The sequence below is a fragment of the Miniopterus schreibersii genome (assembly GCF_964146895.1).
Source record: "Miniopterus schreibersii genome assembly, chromosome: 8".
NCBI classification, from domain to species: Eukaryota; Metazoa; Chordata; class Mammalia; order Chiroptera; family Miniopteridae; genus Miniopterus; species Miniopterus schreibersii.
Window position 1 is genome coordinate 28,096,942 of NC_138109.1, and position 22,233 is coordinate 28,119,174.

The following is a 22,233-nucleotide window of genomic DNA, read 5'->3' on the forward strand; positions in this document are numbered from 1 at the left end:
GGCCCGCCCCTTCCTTGGGTCGCGAGCGCCGAACGCATCGAACGCAGCCAATGGGTGGTGCGGTAGCAGCACCGCGGGAGGTTCGATTGCCCCGGCCTGGCGGGACCGGAGAGCCGCGGCGGCTGTTAACGCGCGCTTTCGGAAGACGAAGATTAAGCCGTAGTGCTGGGAGCAAATTCATCTCGGCCGTTTTTTCCTGCTTCGTCTGGGGTACCCCTCCCAAGCCCGGGTCTTTTACTTGTCCTGCCTGGATCCCTACTCGACCACCCTCAGTCCGGGCTTCGCATCTGCAACTACGGACCTGGGAAATCCCTTCTCCCGGCTCCGGCGCCTCGCCAGGCCTCGTATTTTCACCCCAGCCTCTCTCTCCCGGCCTGTGATTACCATTTGCCCCCGTAACTACCCGCTTCCTTCACGCCCACCTGAGACCATTAGAGCGACTCCACTGTGCCCAGCCTGGCACTCCACCCATCGCACCCCGTCCCAGATCTCGACTCATCTCTGCCTGGATACTTCCTCTTCATCTGCTCTCTGGCCTCAGCTAACTAGCAACTCTCACATTTGGGCCCAACCCCCAGCCACTGGCTGAATTCCCTCCATCCATGCTCCCTCTTTAATTAGCCATGTTCTCGCTAATGTAGCAGCCCTCTCCTTACCTGGCCCCGGATCTGCATTTTCACCTGCTGGGTACCTTTCACTTGGCTGATGGGTACTTGATATTTTCTGTTCCTGGGTCTAGGATGGTAAGTGTGGCCTAGGGGAGACTGGGTAGTCTGTGCCTGGATCTGATGGGCTCAGGCTGCAGGATTCCTGCGGGTGCTGTTTCCATTTTCTTTCAGAGGAGGAGCTTGGCTCCCAGCCAGCTGGCCAAGAGAAAACCGGAAGGCAGATCCTCTGATGATGAAGACTGGCAGCCTGGGGCAGTGGTGAGTACTCTGCCCTCAAGGGGATAGGGAAGGTGGGAATGCAGGAGTGTTTGGACAGAAAGGAATCCTGGATTTAGTTTCTGGGGTTACATGGAGTGAACCTGGTCACCTCCAGAAGCCTCTTGCAGTAAACTTAATGAGTGCTTACTGTGTGTAAGGCATTGAACAAGATAAATAAAATATTTGTCCTCAAGTGCTCACTAGAAGCTAATATAGACTCAGTTTTCCTGGTAGGAAGGGGTATTCCAAAGCAAAAGAGCACTTGGGTTGGGTCCTTTGGCTGCCTCGAAAAAAAAGTGCTCCCCAACAGCAACTAGCAACCTGTTCTTTTGCTTTTTGTCCCTTAACCCAGTGTCACAGAATAGTAGAATGTACTGACTGGGCCTACCTGAGAGTTTTGAGCTCACTTGGACCTAGATTGGAGGGGTGGTTCCCCTCCAGTGTCTGCTAATACTCAAGTATGGTATGTTTAGCTTTGAGCTGGGCCCTGTGGTCTGCTCCCTCCTTCGAAGTTTCCTGGGGCTGGCTGTAGGCAGGATCTGTGTAAACCAAAATCAATAGGACAGTGCAGCATTTACTTCAGAGAGAGCAGTTCAAGAAGCAAGGGCTTGACCATTGGACCTTTCGAGGAAGAGATTAGCTAAAGAAGGTCTAGCTCTGGCTGGTGTGGCTCAGTGGGAGGCAACTAATTGTGTCTCTCTCACATCAATGTTCTCTCCCTTTCCCTCCCTCCTTCCCTTCCACTCCCTCTAAAAATCAATGGAAAAAATATCCTCCGTGAGGATTAACAAAAAAAAAATAAAGAAGGTCTAGAAGGGAATTTTGGGCAGGGGTAGTTTGTGAGTAAAAGCATGTAAAGAGAAGGGAGGGAAGGGGCCTGGTGTTTCTGTTTCAGGTGTGCCATATAGGATCATTGAAGCTTTAAATACCTTGGCAAGCTGGTACAAGTGGCTTCTTCTTGCCTGATGGCTCAATGGGGCTTGTTCTGTAGTTGCACCGCTGGTGTACAGGGTGCTCCTCTACCGATGAGGGATGCACATTGGCTGCCCCTTGCCACTTATATAGGTCTCAGACTAGAACTTGGGCAGCACTTGGTGTAGCTGGGTCATAAATGGTGCTTGTCTGCTGCTAGTTGCCCCTGAAAATATTTTTGGTACTGGGGTCCTCACTGCCATGGTGTGAACTGACTGGAGAGTGGCCTCAGTGTTCTGGGAGTTGGGGACAGCTGTACTCTTTTCCCTCCTTTGGGAAACTCAGGGAGGGAAGCAAACAATTGTTCAATTATTCCTTGGGGCTTTTGGAGTAAAGATTTGGGGTCGCATGACTCCTTGCTACTGGTGGACTTGCCCTTCACAGGCCCTTTTCATTCACCTCATCCAGTACCCCATTTCAGATTAGGCAAGTTGTTTAAACTCATTAAGCTCCAATTTTCACCTGTTAAATAAGGATAATAAACACTTAACATAGGATCGCTGTGAAAATGATACATGGTAATAAGTATGAAGAGTTTTTAACAGTGCCTGGCACTAATAAGTGTATTTATTTATTTTAAAAAATAATTTTATTATTTTTAGAGAGGAAGGGAGAGAGAAACATTAATTTGTTTCACTTATTTATACATTCATTGGTTGATTCTTTTTAAAAAAATATATGTTTTTATTGATTTTAGAGAGGAAGGGAGAGAGAGAAACATTGATGAGAGAGAAGCATCAATTGGATGCCTCCTGTATGCCCCCTACTGGGGACTGAGCCTGCAACTTGGGCATGTGCCCTGACCAGGAATTGAACCGGCACCCTCTGGGTGCATAAGACTATGCCCAACCAACTGAGCCACACTGGCCAGGGCTCATTGGTTGATTCTTGTGTGTCCCCTGACCTGGGATTAAACCCACCACCTTGGTATGTCGGGATGATGCTCTAACTAACTGAGCTACCCAGCCAGGGCTTAATAAGCATTTTAAGTGCTAGTTGCCATTGTGGTCTTCTAGACTTCACCTTTACCATTACTCTCTTCTAGATTCCTAAGAAACGGAAGTCCAGCAGTGAGACCCAGAGCTGGGAGTGTTTCTTGTCCCCTTTTCGGAAAGCTTTGACCCAACTCACAAATCGACCACCCTGTCTGGACAGTAGTCAGCATGTAAGTCAGTACCACAACCTGCTGATGTATTTGCTTCCCTCTTGCTTTGCCTAGGGAGGCTCTCACCCCTGAAGACTCTACAGAGTAGCCAGCAGACAGACTTTGGTGGGGACTTTGGGCCTGCTCACAGTTCCCGGGGCCTGGAAGAGGCCTGGCCTCTTTCTCTAGAGATGTGTGCTGATTTGGAGTCACCTTCTTTTATAAGTACTTGGGCACCAGATCTCAGGTGACTCAGATTCCTGCGGACATGAGGGTATAGGAGAGTGAAGGCCATGGCAGGGTATTGGAACCAGGATCCACTCAGTCTCTGACTCCGCATATGGCTTTGAGAAGTAGCAGAGTCCTACAGCTTTCACATGTTTCCTCTAGTAAAATAAAACATAATCAGCACAATGGCTGGTTCTGTGCATTATGTCAAGTAACTCATTTTTTTTTAGATGAGGAAGTTGAGTCTTGGGAGGGGTTTACTTGTCCAAAGTTACAGATTAACATAGTCAGATCTGCCTAGTTCCATCCAAAGCTATTTTCACCAAGCTTTTCGTGGGACAGTGATGTTGAGCTCTTGGAATTTAAATGATGATGTTTATAACCACCCCTTTCAATCACACCTGAGTTTATGTTAGTGAGATAACTTTTGTAAAGCACCTAACTTTGGGGCTGGTTGCCAGGAGAACCAATCCACCAATGACTGGCCAATGCTTAATCATTCCTTTGTAATTAAACCTCCATAAAAATACAAAAGGGTAGGGTTTGGAGAGCTTCTGAGTGGGTGTACGGGAACCTCCTCCATTTGCCTGGAAGTGGCACACCCCAAACCACATAGGTACAGAAGCTCCTATGCTTGGGACCCTTCAGACCTCGCTGTATTTCTTCATCTGACTGTTAATTCATATCCTTTGAGATAAACTGGTAATCTAGTAAGTAAGCTTTTTCTGAGTAATCAAACCCAAGGAGTGGGTTGTGGGAACCTCCAACGTGTATAGCCTGTCAGAAAGAACCACAGATAGCAACCCGGATTTGGGATTGGCATCTTTATTTATTTATTTATTTTTAAATATATCTTTATTGATTTCAGAGAGAGGAAAGGAGAGAGAGAGAAACATCAACGATGAGAGAGTCATTGATCGAGCCCGCAACCCGGGCATGTGCCCTGACCGGGAATTGAACCCCAATCTCCTGGATCCCAGGTCGACGCTCAACCGCTGAGCCACGCCTGGCCGGGCGGGATTGGCATCTTAAGTGGTTGCGGGGGAGACAGTCTTGTGAAGCCTTAATCTGTAGGATCTGATACTTTCTCCCTATAGATAATGTCAGAATTGAATTATATTTTAGGACACCCAGCCCTGGTTGGGTGGCTCAGTTGGTTGAAGAGGGGTCCCATACACCAAAAAGTTTTGGGTTCTAGTCCCAGTCAGGGCACATACCTAGGTTGTGGGTTCGATCCCCAGTGGGAACGGGTATGGGAGGAACCAATCAATGTTTCTATCTCACATCGATGCTTCTCCCCTTCCCCCTCCCCTGCCTTCCCCCTCCCCCCTCTTCCTCCCCCCTTTCCTCTCTCTCTAAAAATCAGTAAAAACAGCCCTAGCTGGTTTGGCTCACGTTATTTAGAGTGATAATGAAGTTCAGTTCTCCCACATTTCTGTCTTCCAATAGATTGCCCAATATACTCATTACATTTTTTCTATTTAAAGTACATTGAGTTTGTAGAAATTATAATGATCTGTATAGAAATGGTTCAGAATAAAAAGGTAAAAATTTCAGGGCAAGATAGGCTTGCTTTTTTTTCTATTAAACTACCTTTTTGCTAGAGGGGAGTATTTTTCATTACTTCATTTTTCACTAATGTGTTTTCATTAAAACTACCTTTAGGGTTTCTGCTCATTTCTCTTTGCTTTCTTGGGTTCCAGCTCTTGTTTTGTTGAGGTTCACAGACTATTATAATTCCCCAGAGGGCTCAGATGTGTGTAGACCAGAACTTCGATGGGAGTTGTAAGTCAGCTCAGGAGCTGGTGCTGTGTACTCCCCTGCCTTCTCTTCTGCCCCAGCCCCATAGCCCAGTGCTGATTCCAGGCCAGAGTGATGGCACAGGGCTTCCTGCAGGCGCTGAGGTGGAAGCACCAAGGCCACCCTTCTCTAGGACTTACGTATGTCTGCTTCCCATGACCCTTTCCCCACTTGCTTTTTTTAGTGATTGGCTTGCCCTCTCTCATGTCCCCTTTCTCACGTTCTTCCCTCTCTTGTGCTTTCCTATGGCAAGAAGCTCCTGACTGGGCTGATCCACATGGCTGTATTCAAACAGGTTAGGTTAGGAGGCTACATTGCCTGTCTCCTGGTTACAAAGAAGGACCTTGGAATCAGGAAAGTCCCGCATCTGTCATGGCTGTGTGACTTGGAAAAGCGACAACTACTCAGCCTAACTTTGTTCATCTGTAGACTGGGGATGTCAGTAATATATGGACCTCATAGAGCTGTTAGGATGAAATAGTAACATGAATTCAGGGGGCTTAGCACCGAATCTGGCATACATTGTTAGTCGTCATCATTGTCATTTTTGCTATTGTTAATATTATTACTTTACTAATACTACTCCTGCTACCCCTGCTACCATTACTCTTTGCAGGGCTGTTTAGTTCTCATGGAGGCTGATGTGGGAATTAGATGCAGTAGGCAGAATTGATATGACAGAAAAAGAAATGTGAGGTGTTCTTGGGAAGATGTAGCCCTATAGGACAGTGGTTGAATCCAGACATTGGAGTTCCTTATTAGCATTGGGGTTGGGTAAGTTTGTGGTGCTTTGTTCTTTTTTTTACCAAAAAAAAAAAAAAAGTTTTTTTTATTAATCCTCATCTAAGGATATGTTCCTTTTTTAAAAAAAATAAAATAAATGTTTTTATTGCTTTTAAAGAGGGGAAGGGAGAGGGATAGAGAGTTAGAAACATCCATGAGAGGGAAACATTGATCGGTTGTCTTTCGTATGCTCCCTGACCAGGGATCGAACCCGTAACCTTCTGGTGTCTGGGACAACGCTCCAACCAATTGAGCCACCCGGCCAGGGCTGTGGTGCTTTCTTCTTAAGGTGTTGCACCCTGGGGAATAGTTAGGTGTCCACAATGGCATGGTCTTTTGTGAGCTAATGGATATGAGCCTCGTGGTTGACAAGCTAGGCACTGGCCAGTGGCCCTCTGCTGTTCCTGCGCATTTGTAGAACCTTATGTAAAGACTCAACGACGAAAGCTGTTGTACAAACCTAATATGGAAAACATTTCTTTATGTTCTAGATGCATCTGAACGAGATGTAGTCAAAATACAATGTGCTAGCTGTATTACAATGCTTAAATAGGCATCTTAGGCTGCATTTGTAGAAATAGTATTGCCTAACATCTCCAAACAGTCCTGAATCCCTGTTTCCTCTCTCTCTTTTTAGGAAGCATTTATTCGAAGCATTTTGTCAAAGCCTTTCAAAATCCCCATTCCAAATTATCAAGGTAAAAATGGAGACTTTTCTCTTTTTGACTCAGTCATGTGTAAATGTGCCTGAATAGATGAAAACCTCAGTTTTTGTACATACAAGAGTACCTTGGAATTGAAGATCCCAGATTAGTGGTGACTGTGTATGGGGTGACTCCCCTGATGCCTGCATGAAAGCTGTGTTTGATAGCTTCAGCAAGGGCTGCTAAGAGTGACTGCCCTCATCTTCTTGGTGGGGATGTGCCAGTGCTCAGGAAGCTCCGGTGGTCCAGGGTGACTTGTGGGCCCAGGTTTCGTTTAGTCCAAGTGACTTCTGTGGCATCTCCTTTATGAGGTTGACTCTGTTAGAGGTCTAGGTTCTATACAGTTTCCCCCCGTCTTATATAAAGCATAGCATTGTGCTAAAACGGGCTGGGAGGGGGGAGGACAACTCTCAAGAGCTCTAAGTCTTTTTTGTTTTTTTAAAATATATCTTTATTGATTTCAGAGAGAGAGAGGGAGAGATAGAAACATCAATGATGAGAGAGTCATTGATCGGCCGCCTCCTGCATGCCCCTGACTGAGGATCAAGCCCGCAACCCAGGCATGTGCCCTGACTGGGAATCGAACCTCGATCTCCTGGATCCTAGGTCGGTGCTCAGCCACTGAGCCACACCCAGCCGGGCCGAGCTCTAAGTCTTGAAAGGCCCTTTTAGAGTTTTAGACTTTTCCAGGATTCACTTGAGATGAACAAGACCCGGCCCTTCAGAAGTTCGTAGTTGAATGGGGAAGTAAAATGAGGCAGATTGGGATAATGGCCAGGTAGAGGTGCCCAAACTAGGTCTGCAGAGGTTCTAGGGGAGAGAGGGTCATATGGAAGCTTAGGAGAAGTTATGTGAAGGTTGGGCATTTGAGCTGGGCCTGCTGGAACTCTTCAACCTAAAGGCTTAGGTAACAGGTTGTTGGTTTCTAGGTCCTCTGGGCTCTCGGGCATTGGGCCTCAAAAGGACTGGGGTCCGCCGGGCCCTCCATGACCCCCTGGAAGAAGGTGCCTTGGTTCTGTATGAGCCTCCCCCGCTGAGCGCCCATGACCAGCTGAAGCTTGACAAGTATGTGCGTTGGTATTTCTTGAGCAGTTCTGGACCTCTAAGTGCACATACCTGGGAGGGCAGAGGGCATTTTGGTGTGATTTATCCTTGAGACTGGCACATATTTTCAGAGTGCTGTCATGACTGCCGCACCATCCAGAGAGTGGGTAGGTGGGGAAGGAGAGTGCCTGGGGAAGAGCATGTGGACATACCCAGTTGGTGGGGGTTCCTCATCCGTTCCTGCCAAGCTCACTCAGGAGCAGGAGGGGTTGAGGTGACAACATAAATTTTATGCTATCACCCCTCTCCTAAATTTCCCCGGAGCAAGAATTTACTATGGTTTGATTACCAGGCCAAAGAAGGTCCTTTCTTAGGCAGCTGCCTCTGTGGCGTTTGGATCAGCAGGACACAACTTCCTGAGGGCATGCCCTTGCCCATGTCTGAGATCCGTGTTTTCTTTGCTGTATTTTCTCAGGGAAAATCTCCCTGTCCATGTGGTTGTTGATCCTATTCTCAGTAAGGTCTTACGGCCTCATCAGAGAGAGGTAAGTGGTGGTGGGGGGTGAGGTATGGGCTAGGGTCTGAGCCTGGGAGGCTGCAATCTCTAGGGCAGCAGCAGCGTGGATGCCAAAGTGGGCTGAGTGCTGTTCTTTCCCAGGGAGTGAAGTTCCTGTGGGAGTGTGTCACCAGTCGGCGCATCCCGGGCAGCCACGGCTGCATTATGGCTGATGAGATGGGCCTGGGCAAGACGCTGCAATGCATCACGTTGATGTGGACGCTTTTGCGCCAGAGTCCAGAGTGCAAGCCAGAAATTGACAAGGCAGTGGTGGTGTCGCCCTCCAGCCTGGTGAAGAACTGGTACAATGAAGTTGGAAAGTGGCTTGGAGGGAGGATTCAACCTCTGGCCATTGATGGAGGCTCTAAGGACGAGATAGATCAAAAGCTGGGTATGGAGCCTTAACAAAGATGACTGTACATTTCTACACAACCTGCTCCTTTCTTATGTGCGTGCTCACTGATGGGCAGGGTTGAGGGTAGTGAGGGGTGACAGAGAAGAGAATTCCTTGGGAAACAGTTGAAATAGTTATTTCCGGGCTAAATTAAACAACTATCAAACTTTTTTCCCCCCTTTAAGATAGTCTCAGATTTGTTCCCTTGACACCTTTTCTGTTGTAGAAGGATTCATGAACCAGCGTGGAGCCAGAGTGCCTTCTCCCATCCTTATCATTTCCTATGAGACATTCCGCCTTCATGTTGGAGTCCTCCAGAAAGGGAGTGTTGGACTGGTCATATGTGACGAGGTACTTGACTTTCAGCAATCTGGGTGGTAGGAGAAAGTCTGTCAGAGTCTCCTCACTGAGAACTGCCATCTAAGGGCTACGCCAGTCACTGGGGAATGCTGAGTATAGAGCATGCTGCTTTGGAGGAGGCAGGTGAGAGGAGAGCTCATGATATCAACCTGCCAAAAGAGGGAGTAAGCACTGTTTGGAACTCCAAGGAGGTGAGGTACTGTAGGCTGATGACCAGAGGTTGGATCCTCTACACAAAACATTGCTACCATTAGGGATGCCACATTGTGCCCAGGCCTAAGTGAGAATTAATTTCCTTTCAGGGACACAGGCTCAAGAACTCTGAGAATCAGACTTACCAGGCCCTGGACAGCTTAAACACCAGCCGGCGGGTGCTCATCTCTGGGACTCCCATCCAGAATGATCTCCTTGAGTATTTCAGCTTGGTCCATTTTGTTAATTCTGGCATCCTGGGTAAGAATCCAGCCTTGTCTGCTACATTGGAGAGGAGCCTTACCTGTAACTCTAGCTGAGGAAAGAGAATGCTAGTTGTACTTGTAGGAAGACTTCTCTTGTGAGGGAGAGCCATTGGGAGACCCTTGTCTCTGCCAAGCAACTCAGCAAGGCCCACTCTGGCTATTTACTTATTTTTAATATGTTTTTATTGATTTTAGAGAGGGGGGGAAGAGAACCATAAATGAGAGAACCATCAATAGGCTGTCTCCTGCATGCCCCCTACTGGGGATCGAGTCTGCAACCCAGGATGTGCCCCAACAAGGAATCGAACTGGTGACCTCTAGGTGCATGGGACAGTGCTCAACCCACTGAGCCACACAGGCCAGGTTACTGGCCGTTATTTTTAAAAAGTTTTATTTTTCAATTATAGTTGACATTCAATATTATTTTATGTTAGTTTCATCTGTACAGCATAGTGGTTAAACAATTACGTAATTTACAAAGTGATTTCCCCTCAATAATTCAAGTACCCACCTGGTACCATACGTAGTTAGTACAATATTATTGACTCTATCCCCTATGCTGAACTTTACATCCCCATGACTGTTTTGTAACTATTAATTTGTACTTCTTAATCCCTTCACTTTTTCATCCAGTCCTTCATCTCCCCTCTGGTAACCATCAGTTTGTTCTCTGTATCTATGAGTCTGTCTCTGTTTTGTTTGTTCATTTATTCTGTTCTTTAGATTCCACGTATAAGTGAAATCATTTGGATTTGCCTTTCTATGTCTGACTTATTTCACTTAGCATAATACCCTCTAGGTCCATCCATGTTGTTGAAAATGATAAGATTTCATTCTTTTTTCTTTTTATTATTTTAGAAAGGAAGGGAAAGGGAGGGAGGGAGAAAGAAACATCAATTGGCTGCCTCCCTTATGCACCCCTACCGGAGATCGAACTTGCAACCTAGGTATATGCCCTGACTGGGAATCAAATCCATAGCCTTTCTGTGTACAGGACAACGCTCCAAGCAACTGAGCCACACCAGCCAGGGCAAGATTCCTTCCTTCCTTCCTTCCTTCCTTCCTTCCTTCCTTCCTTCCTTCCTTCCTTCCTTCCTTCCTTCCTCCCTCCCTCCCTCCCTCCCTCCCTCCCTCCCTCCCTCCCTCCCTCCCTCCCTCTCTCTCTTTCTTTCCCTCTCTCTCTTCTTTCTTCCTTCCTCCTTCCTTCCTTCCTTCCTTCCTTCCTTCCTTCCTTCCTTCCTTCCTTCCTTCCTTCCTTCCTTCCTTCCTTCCTTCCTTCCTTCCTTTCTTTTTATGGCTGAGTAATAGTCCATTGTATATATGTACCACCACTTTTTTTGTATAATTTTTTTTCCGTTTTGTTTTTTTAATCCTTACCCGAGGAAGGGGTGGGGCTAGAGATAGAGAAAGAGAGAGACATCTGTGTGAGAGAGACATAGATTGGTTACTTCATTCATGCACCATGACCGGGGCCAGATCGAACCTGCAACCCAGATATGTGCCTTTGACCGGGAATCGAACCTGTGACCTTTGGTGTGTAGGCTGTTGCTCTAACCACTGAGTAAAGCTGGCTAGGGCTGGAGATGCTCTTTTGTGAGGTATCTGATTTTTTTTTAATTTCTGGCCAAAGAAAACCGTATACCCAGTAAGCAGTCCCTTCCTATTTCCTCTTCATCTCCAACCTCTGGCAACCACCAGTGTGCTTTCTGTCTCTATGGATTTGCCTGTTCTGGATATTTCATATCAATGGAATCCTATAATATGTGACCTTTTGCCTTTGGCTTTTTTAATTTAGCATAATGTTTTCAAGGTTCATCCACACTGTGACATGAACTTCATTGTACTGAAACAAGCTACTTTGTCTCTTACAAATAGCATATACATAGGTGGGCTCTAAAAAAAAAATCCAGTCTGACAATTGGATTGTGTTTTTATTGGATTATTTTGTTCATTTATAGTTGATGTGATTAGTTATATAATTGGATTTTAATCTACTATCTAACTATTTGGCCTTTCAAGTCTTCTATGCTTTGGTAGCTCTCGGATTCATTCAAACAAATTGCCTGTAATTTGTTCAGCTTTGTTGGTCTTGGCAAGAAGATTGGTCTGTAACAAAGTAGTCTGCCATTATTGGCAGTGGGAAAATCATTGTTTTTCTGCATTCTTTAATTTTCCCCTCTCTCTTGTGTTTAGGAACTGCCCATGAGTTCAAGAAACATTTTGAGTTGCCAATTTTGAAGGGTAGAGATGCAGCTGCCAGTGAGGCAGATAGGAAGCTAGGAGAGGAGCGCCTGCGGGAGCTCACCAGCATTGTGAATAGGTAATGGCAGGGTGGGGCTAGAAGGCAGCACCTTTCTTTGGGTTCTCCCAACTGAGGTCATCAGAATTGCCTCCTAAGCCATCTAAGGCTGATCTTTTGGGACCTTGGTCTATGAGGGCTGGGATTCTAGGAAGGGAGTGGGATCTGTGCCCTGACTATAGCTACTGAATAAATGAAGGGGTCTTGTAGGCCAAGTCCCTGCTTTCTTCCTGGCCTGGGCCCTATGGTCTGGTTTTGGGTTGCTTAGCAATCTGCTGAGGAAGCTCTTTTCTGATGCTGTTGGACTTCCTGAGCAAAATATCCTTTGGAACACTGTTAGTATTGCAGAAGCTTTCTGTCATTTGGTTTCAAACCTAAAGAATCAGGCTTCCCTTCCCAGGCCTCACAGCCTTCTTTGACAGGTAGGAGTAGATCTGACGGATGGCTGTGGCTTCCAGGCTGAGAGGGCTTTTTCTGTGGGGGCCACGTAGCCCAGGAAGGCAAGTACACTCTGGACTCCTCTGTGATACGTATATACACTTGATTTACGTTTGAAGAGCCCTGCCCTTCCCAGTGCCACCTCTACTGAATAAATGAAGGGGTCTTGTAGGCCAGGTCCCTGCTTTCTTCCTGGTCTGGGCCCTCCCAATTTTAGGTGGCAGGAAGGAGAGTCAGTATGTTAGGAGCTGCTACTCAGATGCCTGATCCCTGTTCTTCCTGGTCTGCTAGGAGGTGTGGGCTTAGTTTTATTGAGCCTTGGGCCATTTGACAATAGGCATTTGGGCAAATGCAGAAACTTCCCTAAGGACTTAGTGGTTTGTAGCTTGCTTTCTCTGTCAGAGCATCAGACTCACTGGGAGACCTTGGCCTCTCGAAGACCAACTAACCTTTTGAAGGGAAAGAGAGTTGTCGGTCAAAGCTAGACTCTTAGAAAGGGCCTCCATTTCCATGACTGAGACCCCAATGTAGATACCTTTGCCATAGGGCTGATGGGTCTCTGACATTTGATACTACAAAAGAGTCAGTCTTGGTCCTTTGGGTGTAATTTTTATTATAGTAGTTTGCATGGTGGTTTTATCAGCCCCTTACCTCCTTATCCTGTTTTCTCCAGGTGTCTGATACGGAGGACATCTGATATCCTGTCTAAATACCTGCCTGTGAAGATTGAGCAGGTGGTTTGTTGTAGGTACTGAACTCAGCTTACGGGTGTGGAGTGAGTAAAAGCCCAGCTCTCAAGCTGTCCTCAGAGGGCCAAAGTGTGGTTCAGTCTTTCTTACTGACCCAGCTGCCTTTTTTTCAGGCTGACACCCCTTCAGACTGAATTATACCAGAGGTTTCTGAGACAGGCCAAGCCAGCAGAGGAGTTGCGTGAGGGCAAGATGAGTGTGTCTTCCCTTTCTTCCATCACCTCACTAAAGAAGCTTTGTAATCGTGAGTTGTGTCTGTGATCTGAGGTCCTCTATGGAGAGAGCAAGGAGGGGTAGGCTCCCATAGGTGATCCAGACACCTTCACTAATACTTGTCCAGAGTCCTCATAGAGGCCACGTATGATTCCTCCCCGCCCCAAGGCATGAGCCCTGCATTGTTTACTCTGTAAACCAGACCTTTTGCTTTGAAAAATTGAGCTTATCCTCTGCCCAGCCCATGTTTGATGCTTGGGGTATATAGGACTGTGTGTATGTGTGTTCATGCATACATGTGTATGTAAAATGTCAGGAGAAAAAAAATAATGAACCTACTATCTCTGGTATAGCTCCCTTCTTGTTGGGAGAACACACTAGTGAGCCAGATTATCCCTTCATGGTCCCGGATGGCACTGACTGCACACTGGAATTTGGGACCAAGCAAATCTGGTGCTGAAGAACGTCGTTGGGTAGGCTTCAAGAGGAGGCTCTAATGAGCACTGGCATTTTGGGGTTTTTTCCAGATCCAGCTCTAATTTATGACAAGTGTGTAGAAGAGGAGGATGGCTTCGAAGGTGCTTTGGACATATTCCCCCCTGGTTATAGCTCCAAGGTTCTAGAACCCCAGCTGTCAGGTGAGCCCTTTTCTACAAGGTTTTTGGGTTTCTCTGGGAGGAGGGGAGGGAGATTGTTTCTTTGTTCTAGACCTATCTTGTCTCAAGGCAGGATATCAAGAGTAAGAATTCTGGGCCATTGGGATGACCCATTGGGGGCTAATAGTTGATCTCTCCAGGTAAAATGCTGGTCCTTGATTACATTCTGGCGGTGACCCGAAGCCACAGCAGTGACAAGGTAGTGCTGGTGTCCAATTACACCCAGACATTGGACCTTTTTGAGAAGCTCTGCCGGGCCCGAAGGTAGGGAAGAGCCTAACTAGGCTGCCAAAGGGGTGCCTCCCCTGCTGTCCCCCTAGGAAGAATAGGTGTTGATTGGTGGATATTGGCCAAGATGTGGGTGTAGGAGGGACTTCCCAGAAAATATCTGTTTCCTTATTGCTGCGATGGTCCTAGTTTCATCACCAAGCAGAATAGCCCATGGTCTTTCAGGTGCTCCCACAGGACAGAATCCTGGCTCCCAGTTCCTACCCCTGCCTTTGGGAGTGTGGGGCCTAAGGCTATGCATGAAACAGCCTCAAGCATGATTAATTTAGTCTTTTCAGTAGCTCTGGCTTCAAGGAACTCTTCTCCCTTCTTGGGTTTTGATCTTTGGATTTTCCTTTAGGTATTTATATGTCCGCTTGGATGGCACGATGTCCATTAAGAAGCGAGCCAAGGTTGTAGAGCGCTTCAACAGTCCATTGGTAAATGCACAGCCCTTGTCCCCATACCACCAATGTAGTAACATCAGAATTAAGGGTGATAGAGAACTTATAAGGGGGCTCTGCTCTAGGGTCTTTCGGGATTTTTTTTTCTGGTGGGTGTGGTAGGGGTAGGCTGGTTGGTAATTGGTTGGTGATAGCTAGGCTGGGAACTGTCTTTGTGGACTGGGAAGTTGGATGGTAGGCACACAAGCTGGTGGTCCTCACAGTTGGTCTGAGCATAAGAATACGGATATGTGAAAGAGAACAGTTGGCTGGGCTGAGTAGGATTCTAGTTCAGGCTGCAAGAGATTCTTTTTCTTCTGCTTCCTCTCTTTCTAGAGCCCTGAATTTGTCTTCATGCTGAGCAGCAAAGCTGGGGGCTGTGGCCTTAATCTCATTGGGGCTAACCGACTGGTCATGTTTGACCCTGACTGGAATCCAGCTAATGATGAACAAGCCATGGCTCGTGTCTGGCGTGACGGTCAAAAGAAGACCTGCTATATCTATCGCCTGCTGTCTGTAAGGAGGATAGTGTGATGGTCATAGTAGGGGTGGGTCATGGAGTAAGATCTTCGGGACCATCTTGGGTTGTTTTTCAGTGCCTCTTTGGCCCCTCTGTCTCTAGCAGTAGCCTTAGCTATGTGCTTAGCCCGGAGCCTTTTATTCTTCTGTTCTCTCCACCCAATTCCTTCAAACCTTTCTTACAATGCCCTCTGGATGCCTGTTTAATAGTTAACAAACTCCCCTGTGGCCCCCATCCTTTTCACAGGACACTTACTTTCCCTCATCCCTGATTTATACTCTCCCACTTGGCCCTGTAGTCTTATACTCCATGTCCCATGGTGCTAAGAAGTGGTATTAGCATTCTCCAAGTTCTCAGCGAGCACTCAGACCATCCATCCTATAGTTCCTCTTTTGAAGCTCATGTTATCTGGCTTGATATCCTCTTTTCCTTGCTATAGTCATCTGCCTCCTGCTATTTTCATAATTTATTAATGACTTTGGACACCAGCTCAGTCTTCATTTCTTCCCCAGATGCAACTATCATCCTGGTGGGCTTCAAGGACCATGCAGTTATCCAGCACTTTGGCCTTCATGTTTCCTTGACCTCCCCCTATTTTAATTACTCCCAAGGCTACACGGTGGAACTTTAACAGTACCAAAACTTTACATAGTACCCAAAACTTGAATAGCTGTCATTAGTAATAGCTATCACTTCCTGTTCTTCAGCTTTCTTATACCTCCTACATCTGCTTCAACCTAACATCCCTAGTACCCTGTCCCCAGACCCCAAATCTAGCTTGACTTCCTTTTCTGTTCAGCCTGATCCTTACTGTGCATTCTTTCATGTAGTCCTTCCCTAATACCTACTTCACTTGGATCATTACAGCTGTTAGCCTCTACACCAGATAAATTTGCACTTAAACAGATGGGCACTACCACTAATTAACATTCACCATTTTGGCTGGGCCATATCTCATTTCCTTAAACAGGCACTTCAAGCCTTCACCACTGCCCTCAAGTGTCCTTCCTAACCCTGTCTCTCATTCTTCTCCAGAGACCTTTTCCTTCTACCTCACAGAAAAAAACTGTGGAGGCTGTCAGGCTTGAATTCTCTCATCCCCTTCCCTGTCCCATAAATCTCTCCACCTGCTCTTCCGTTCCTGCCTCAGAAGAAGATCATGCCCTTCCTCTCTTCTTGAGGCTCAGCATTCCAGCTCTGTTCTAGAACCCTTCCCATCCTTTCCTTTCTTAGTTGATTGAATTCTACTTTATTCCCTGAAGTCTATAAACATACTCAAGTAACTCTCACTTTAAAAACAAAATTTCTCAACCTTATTGTAGCTACTACCTTGGGTTACTTCCCATTCATTGACTGTCACATTTTTCCAAATTCTACAGATAAACTTTACCTTGTCTCACTCATCAGACCATTTATGCCACTGACCCTGCTTTTGAATGTACTATTATTGGATTCCTAATTGCCAAAACAAGAGACTTTTGATTTTTTTCTGCTTTGTATATCTGATACTGTTGACTACTAATCTTAAATTTTTTTTCCTTTTGGAAACTCCACTCTGGTTTTCCTACTTCTGATTTTATATGCTCATTATATTGAAAAGTCTTTAACATAATTTTTAGCCCAGATCTCTTATCTCATGGGTCTTGAGTTCTAGACCCATGTATCTATCATCTACTATACATTTTCACCTGAATATCTTATGAGCACTTTATATACATCATGATGAAACATGCTCTCCTTCTGAATTTTGTCATTTAATGGCTCCATTATGCACCCAACTCAAATCTGGGCATCATCCTATTGGACCATCTTGTCTCCTAACAACCATATTCCAATTACCATTGATTTTAACCTCTTGAAATTTCTTTAATCTAACCTTCCTCCCCATCTCAGGCTAAAGTCACAGTAATCTCTCACTTGGATATTGCAGCAGCTTCCTAATTCTTTAGCTTTGGTCTTATCCTAACCCATTCTTCACATACTGCTTCCAGAATGAGCTTTCCAAAAATTCTGCTTTTGCTTTTAATCACTTCAGGACAAAGTCAAGCTCTTCAGCCTGGCATCCAAGCTTCTCCAATAGGGCCTCTGCTGACTTTCTTGGTCCCAACTCTTACTATATACCTCCACCATCCTCTAGATAGGCTGAACTCCTCACAGTCCTCCAGAAGGCCAGGCTTATTCCTTTGTTCCTATGCAGGGAATGCCTTCCCCCCTCTCTTCCCTTCTAAATTATCTACTTTTTATGATTCAGCTTAAGGATCATCTTTACTTCAAGCTTTTCAACACTATTCCATTCTACCATCCCTCTTGTGAGCTATTGTGTATGCTATACAGAAATCTATTATTATTTTGCCAAGTAACTTACATGTCTGTCTGTTCCACTAGTCTGGAGTTCAATAAGGATCATACTTGATTCTTCTTTATATCCTCGTGTTAGCATAGGGTCTGGCATGTGATACCCAGGTGATAGTTACTGAGTGAGACTTGGGCTTGGTGTGGAAGTCTGGTGAAGCTGCTACAGACAAACCTCAGCTTACCCTGAAGGAATTTAGCCAGGCCCTGAAACCCTCCGTTGGTACAAAAAATAACCTGGGTGGACAGACATGCACAAGTTATATTCCGGAGACAGACTGGGCAATGGGCTCAGCTGAGCAGAGGTATCGCTTGCAAGACTCTTACTTTTCATTTATCTCCCCTTCTCTTGGGTGGCAATAGTTTCAATCCTTGGTTTTTCCCGCCCCCTATGTATGCAGATGACAGCCCCGCTTCCCTGCCTCCCCCACCTTCCCCCAGGCAGGAACCATTGAGGAGAAGATCTTTCAGCGGCAGAGCCACAAGAAGGCGCTGAGCAGCTGTGTGGTGGACGAGGAGCAGGATGTGGAGCGGCACTTCTCTCTGGGCGAGCTGAAGGAGCTGTTCACCCTGGACGAGGCCAGCCTCAGCGACACCCACGAGAGGTGAGGGAGTGCCCTCACTAGCCATTACTGAATTCTCCGCACAGTATGGAGGTGGAACGTAGAGTGACCACAGCTTTGTCCTCTGCCCCCAGGTTGCGCTGCCGCCGCTGTGTCAACAACCACCAGATCAGGCCACCCCCTGATGGTTCTGACTGCACCTCAGACCTGGCTCAGTGGAACCATAGCACTGATAGGCGGGGGCTCAGGGATGAGGTACTCCAGGCTGCCTGGGATGCTGCCTCCGCTGCCATCACCTTCGTCTTCCACCAGCGTTCCCATGAGGAGCAGCGGGGCTTCCGCTGATAACCAACTAGTCTGGGTGTAGCTGTTAAGAGGGAGGAGACAGGGAAAGGGGCTCCCTGTCCTATAGGGCCCTGCTGGATTTTGTTCTCTGGGAGAAAAATCATCAAGAAGGGCTGCATGATGTTTGCCCAAAATTTATTTTATAAGAAAAACTTTTTTGGTTAAAAAAAAACGAATAAAGGTATGAAAGGGACTGAGGCCTGGGAGCATCATGGCGAGCCCAGCAGAGAAGAGGCCTGGTAGTGGGCACTCCTATATTTCTCTAAAGCTTGGGTACCTGCTTGAGGTGGGAAAGCAGGAACTCTGGAGCAGGGGAAGGGGGACTGTCCTCAGTGGCTGATCACCACTGTAACCTCCTGGCCCAGGGTTCTCAGATTACTGAGTAAGAGGCCCAAAGCCTCTAAACCCAGTTCTGGGAATGCCTTTGCTGGGCCCCATCAAGGCCTCCAGAACCTCAGTGCAAGGGAAGAAGGAAAATAGAGAAAGAAAGGTGGCAGAAAGAGAAAGACAGAATTGTTTGGGAGTTCTGGGCAGCCCATGCCTCAGCCCCTACAAGCTGATGGTACTGAGCATGGACCTGTGAGGCATGGAGCCCCATCACATGGTGCTGACATAATCTGCGAAAGCCTGGGATGAGTCCCACGAGTCGCTAACCACGTGGCAGGTGGCCCGGAGCCGCCGGATAGCTTCTCTGGCTGTGACTGCATCCTGGTCCAGCCAGTTCTGGAAGAGGCGCAGGTGACCAAAGGCTCCACGACCCCAGCGCTCCAACCGCTTTGCGAACTCCAGAAGCCCATCTGGCTTGATACAGTTGGAACTGGTAGGGGTGAGATGGATTAGATACCCAGGAAGCAACTAATCTCTGGTCTGTGCTCCTACAGCTCCCCTTGTTCCCTGCCCTCCTCCCGCCAGCCCCCAATGTGTACCTGATGTCCAGCTGACACAGAGAGGAGGATGAATCCTCTGAGAAAACATCTGCCAGGGCCAGGAGGCCAGCATTCCCTAGGGAGAAGGGGAGAAATGCTGGTAACTACTCAAGAGTAGGGAATAAGGGTTTCCCAGCCTATTTCTGGCTGGGCAGAAGCCCAGCCTTCTGAAGTCCCAGCACACGACCAGATCCTAACCCCCATGTTCCCACTGAGTTTCTAGGTCAAAAGACTGGCTCCTTCCCCCTCTCCCTCTCCATTCCCAGGGCCTTGCCCCCACCCAGGCGGTTCCCTGGCAGCCGGAGGCCCTTCAATGTGGAGTTGCCCTTCATAGCAGCAACCATCTCAGGCAGAAATTGGGCCGGGCGCTTCTCAAACAGACGGCAGAAGGAGAAGGTAATCTCTGTCAAGAGAAATCAGAATAAGTTCTGATGGCTGCATTAGGACTGGTGCTGCCCCTCCTGCCCCAGTTTGCCTTAGCAAGGGGTGTGTACATTTTATAGAGGCCCAAAAAGAGAAAGGAATTTATCCAAGACCCCAAGTAAGGCTAGAATTAAATTAGGATTCAAACCACAGATTAAGCCTAGATGTTTGCTTTAGGGAGGTTCTCTGCATGGACAATTCACTCACTCTTACTCATCCATTGACTGCCCTCTTTGCAGGGCTGGTCATTAGAGACAAGTCTCTGAGGGGAACCTGACAGCACATTTATCCCTCTCCACTATCATTGTTTCTGTCAGCAACTGAGAGGTAAAAACTTTTGAGTGAGGGTGCTCTAAAAATAATTTCCCATGTGTAGTACAGGAAGAGTTGAGTTTGGGATCTTTTGGAAAGAAGGTCATGCAGGCTCTATAGCCATTTTATAGTTGACATAAGGCCAAGAAAAAAACTGGCTCACTCAGTGAGACAGTGGCAGAGCCAGACTCAGGAATGTCCAAGGTTCTGGATGAAAAACTTACCTTGAAGAGTCAGATTCTGTAGCAAAAAGAGCACCTCGCTCTGACAGTCTGCCAGATTCATGTCGTGGAAGCTCAGCCTCTTCAGGGCTAGGTTGTACTCTGGGTGGGGGTAGAGGCCATGGGCCTTATTAGCTTTTCCAGAGATCAATGCAAGGTTCACTCCTCCCCTCCTCCCTTTACCACTCTAGCTGGGTCTTACCTTTGAGTGTCTGCAACACAAGCCCAAAATCCTGGGGAGAGGCAAAGGTGGTGCTATCCAGGGACAACTGCTGCAGAGAACCTGAGGCCTTCAGTACAGAGCAGAGCAGTGGGGCTGGCTGGGCTCCCCTTGGAAATCCCATCTCCAGCTGTTCCAGGCAGTTTTCTGGGTATGGTAAGGAAAGGAGATTCCAGCTGGCCATCTCTACTTCACCCCCATAGCAGGTCCTATTCTGTCCTTAAGGGATTCACTAAAAATATATGTCTACTTGTCCTTGAGTAGACATACATATATGCTAGGCACTGTGCTAGGTTCTGGGAATAGAGCACTAAATATGAAATTTAGTTCTTACCTTTATGGAGCTTTTAGTCCAGGAAGATTAGACTACTTAAGCAAATATAGTAAAGTATGCAAAGTGGTGGGATAGGAGACTTACAGGAATTCAGGGAACAAATACAGCAGGGGGATCTAATCTAGTCTAACATTTGTTCTTGGTTTAGACCCCTTTTCTGGAGGCTGATCTGCCATGGTCACTCCTTACTAGGCTTGTAGTCTGGGCCTTTAAGAATAGGATACAGTGGGAACAGGTTCCAGATAAGCCAGGAATGAGTAGTGGCAGGGCTGAATTAGAAATCTTCCTGCCTTCCTCACACAAATGCACCTGCACATTTGTGTAGAGAAAAACGACACACACACACAGTGCTTCACCTGGTATCTCTTCATCCCCAATTATGTGGCTAGGGGCCCCTGCATTCCCTGGCACAGCAGGGTTGTCCCTTTGGCTGGGGTGGTCGACACGAATAGAGAGGACCCGCAGCAGGGGCAGGGCTCGCACAATGGCACGTGTCAGCTCCAGGATGGGCAGTGGTGAGAACAGGTCACTGAGATGCAGGGCACGGAGGCGACATCCAGCCTGGCCTGACAGGGCCCGCAGGCTGTCTAGCAGGCGGAAGATGTTAGATCCCAGGCCTATTGGCAGGAAAGAGTCACATGGGAGTATCAGCAAGGGTAGCACTCAGAGACAACTCCAAATATTTCTATTGATAACTATTAAATCTTGAGCTTTGGATCAGATAATTTAAAATAATGTTTCAACTGTTCATCCATTGTCTTGTTTTTTTCCTCAGGTAACCAGCAAATTGATGTCTACTGTACTGGGTTATGCCTTCAAGCATCAGTCAGGGCAGAGTCACTAAAGACAGGATGTGTTGGGGCAGCTTGTAGCTGCCAGCTGCTTAGACCCAGACAGCAGCAGAGGTCTGGATTTTTTCCATAGATCATGGGGAAACATCTGAAAACTAAGGACAATGATCCAATAGGGACTACTTTAAGACATTTATTGGGTGGGAATGGGGCAAAAAAGGATAACCATATCCCACAGAAAGGAATAGGATCCAGGTTAGAAAAGTTGCTTAATGCCATAAAGCAATTCCTTGGAATTTGCTCCTTTATTTCCCCTTGGACTGAGTAGGCTCCAGTTGATTCATTCATTCAACTAAACCTTACCCAGCACTTTGTAAGGGTGTGGTTATTCTGGTTTTTTTGCTAGACTCTAGTGAGCAACAGATCTTGCTCCTGCCTCTACAGCCTGATAACAAAAAGCATGATGGGAACTGTGTAAGTACAAATAATGGGTACTTCAGACTCAGCTCAGCTTACATCAATAAAAGCTTCCAGTTGAGTCCTAAAGAACATAAAGAAGATAGGCTAAATGGAGGGAAAAGAGTGATTGTGGCAGAGAGAACCTGGCATATATAAGGCCTGAAGGAGAAAGAGTAGCAGGTTCTAAGAACTGAAAAATCAAAGTGGCTTGTGTTTAAATTATGAGGGTAAAATGTTCAAGATAGGACTATACAGGTAAGCATGGGTGAGAACATGACCCTGTTAAGTAAAATTAAGATGTATGGTGACAGGAAACCGCTGAATGATTTTTAA

General features: G+C 46.8%; 2 protein-coding genes across 6 annotated transcripts in view; one reads left to right on the forward strand and one right to left on the reverse strand.

Annotated features, from left to right (window-relative positions):
- On the forward strand, positions 1–18,406 carry RAD54L (RAD54 like). Of its 2 annotated transcripts, XM_081143732.1 has the most exons (18): positions 1–743; positions 840–926; positions 2,944–3,063; positions 6,491–6,551; positions 7,487–7,622; positions 8,077–8,146; positions 8,260–8,548; positions 8,778–8,902; positions 9,214–9,364; positions 11,563–11,689; positions 12,780–12,854; positions 12,969–13,099; positions 13,596–13,706; positions 13,865–13,988; positions 14,353–14,431; positions 14,771–14,950; positions 17,748–17,911; positions 18,004–18,406. In XM_081143732.1, exons 1-18 carry the CDS (start codon positions 741–743, stop codon positions 18,212–18,214), a joined length of 2,244 nt encoding a protein of 747 aa, XP_080999858.1. In that variant the 5' UTR covers positions 1–740; the 3' UTR covers positions 18,215–18,406. The 2 variants fall into 2 exon arrangements, with proteins under 2 accessions (XP_080999858.1, XP_080999859.1); XM_081143733.1 differs by lacking the exons at positions 1–743; positions 840–926; positions 2,944–3,063; positions 6,491–6,551; positions 7,487–7,622 and adding an exon at positions 7,737–7,875.
- LRRC41 (leucine rich repeat containing 41) overlaps positions 18,333–22,233 on the reverse strand; it is a 17,811-nt gene continuing 13,910 nt past the window's right edge. For 3 of the 4 annotated variants that reach the window (XM_081143728.1, XM_081143731.1, XM_081143730.1), the window contains exons 5-10: positions 21,007–21,267; positions 20,299–20,463; positions 20,100–20,198; positions 19,421–19,543; positions 19,141–19,216; positions 18,333–19,031 (exon numbers count right to left, since the gene is read on the reverse strand). In XM_081143728.1, coding sequence (XP_080999854.1) covers positions 18,812–19,031; positions 19,141–19,216; positions 19,421–19,543; positions 20,100–20,198; positions 20,299–20,463; positions 21,007–21,267 — 944 coding nt within the window. In that variant the 3' untranslated portion in view covers positions 18,333–18,811. The remainder of the gene's footprint in view (positions 19,032–19,140; positions 19,217–19,420; positions 19,544–20,099; positions 20,199–20,298; positions 20,464–21,006; positions 21,268–22,233) is intronic. The other variant, XM_081143729.1, reaches the window with a different exon arrangement.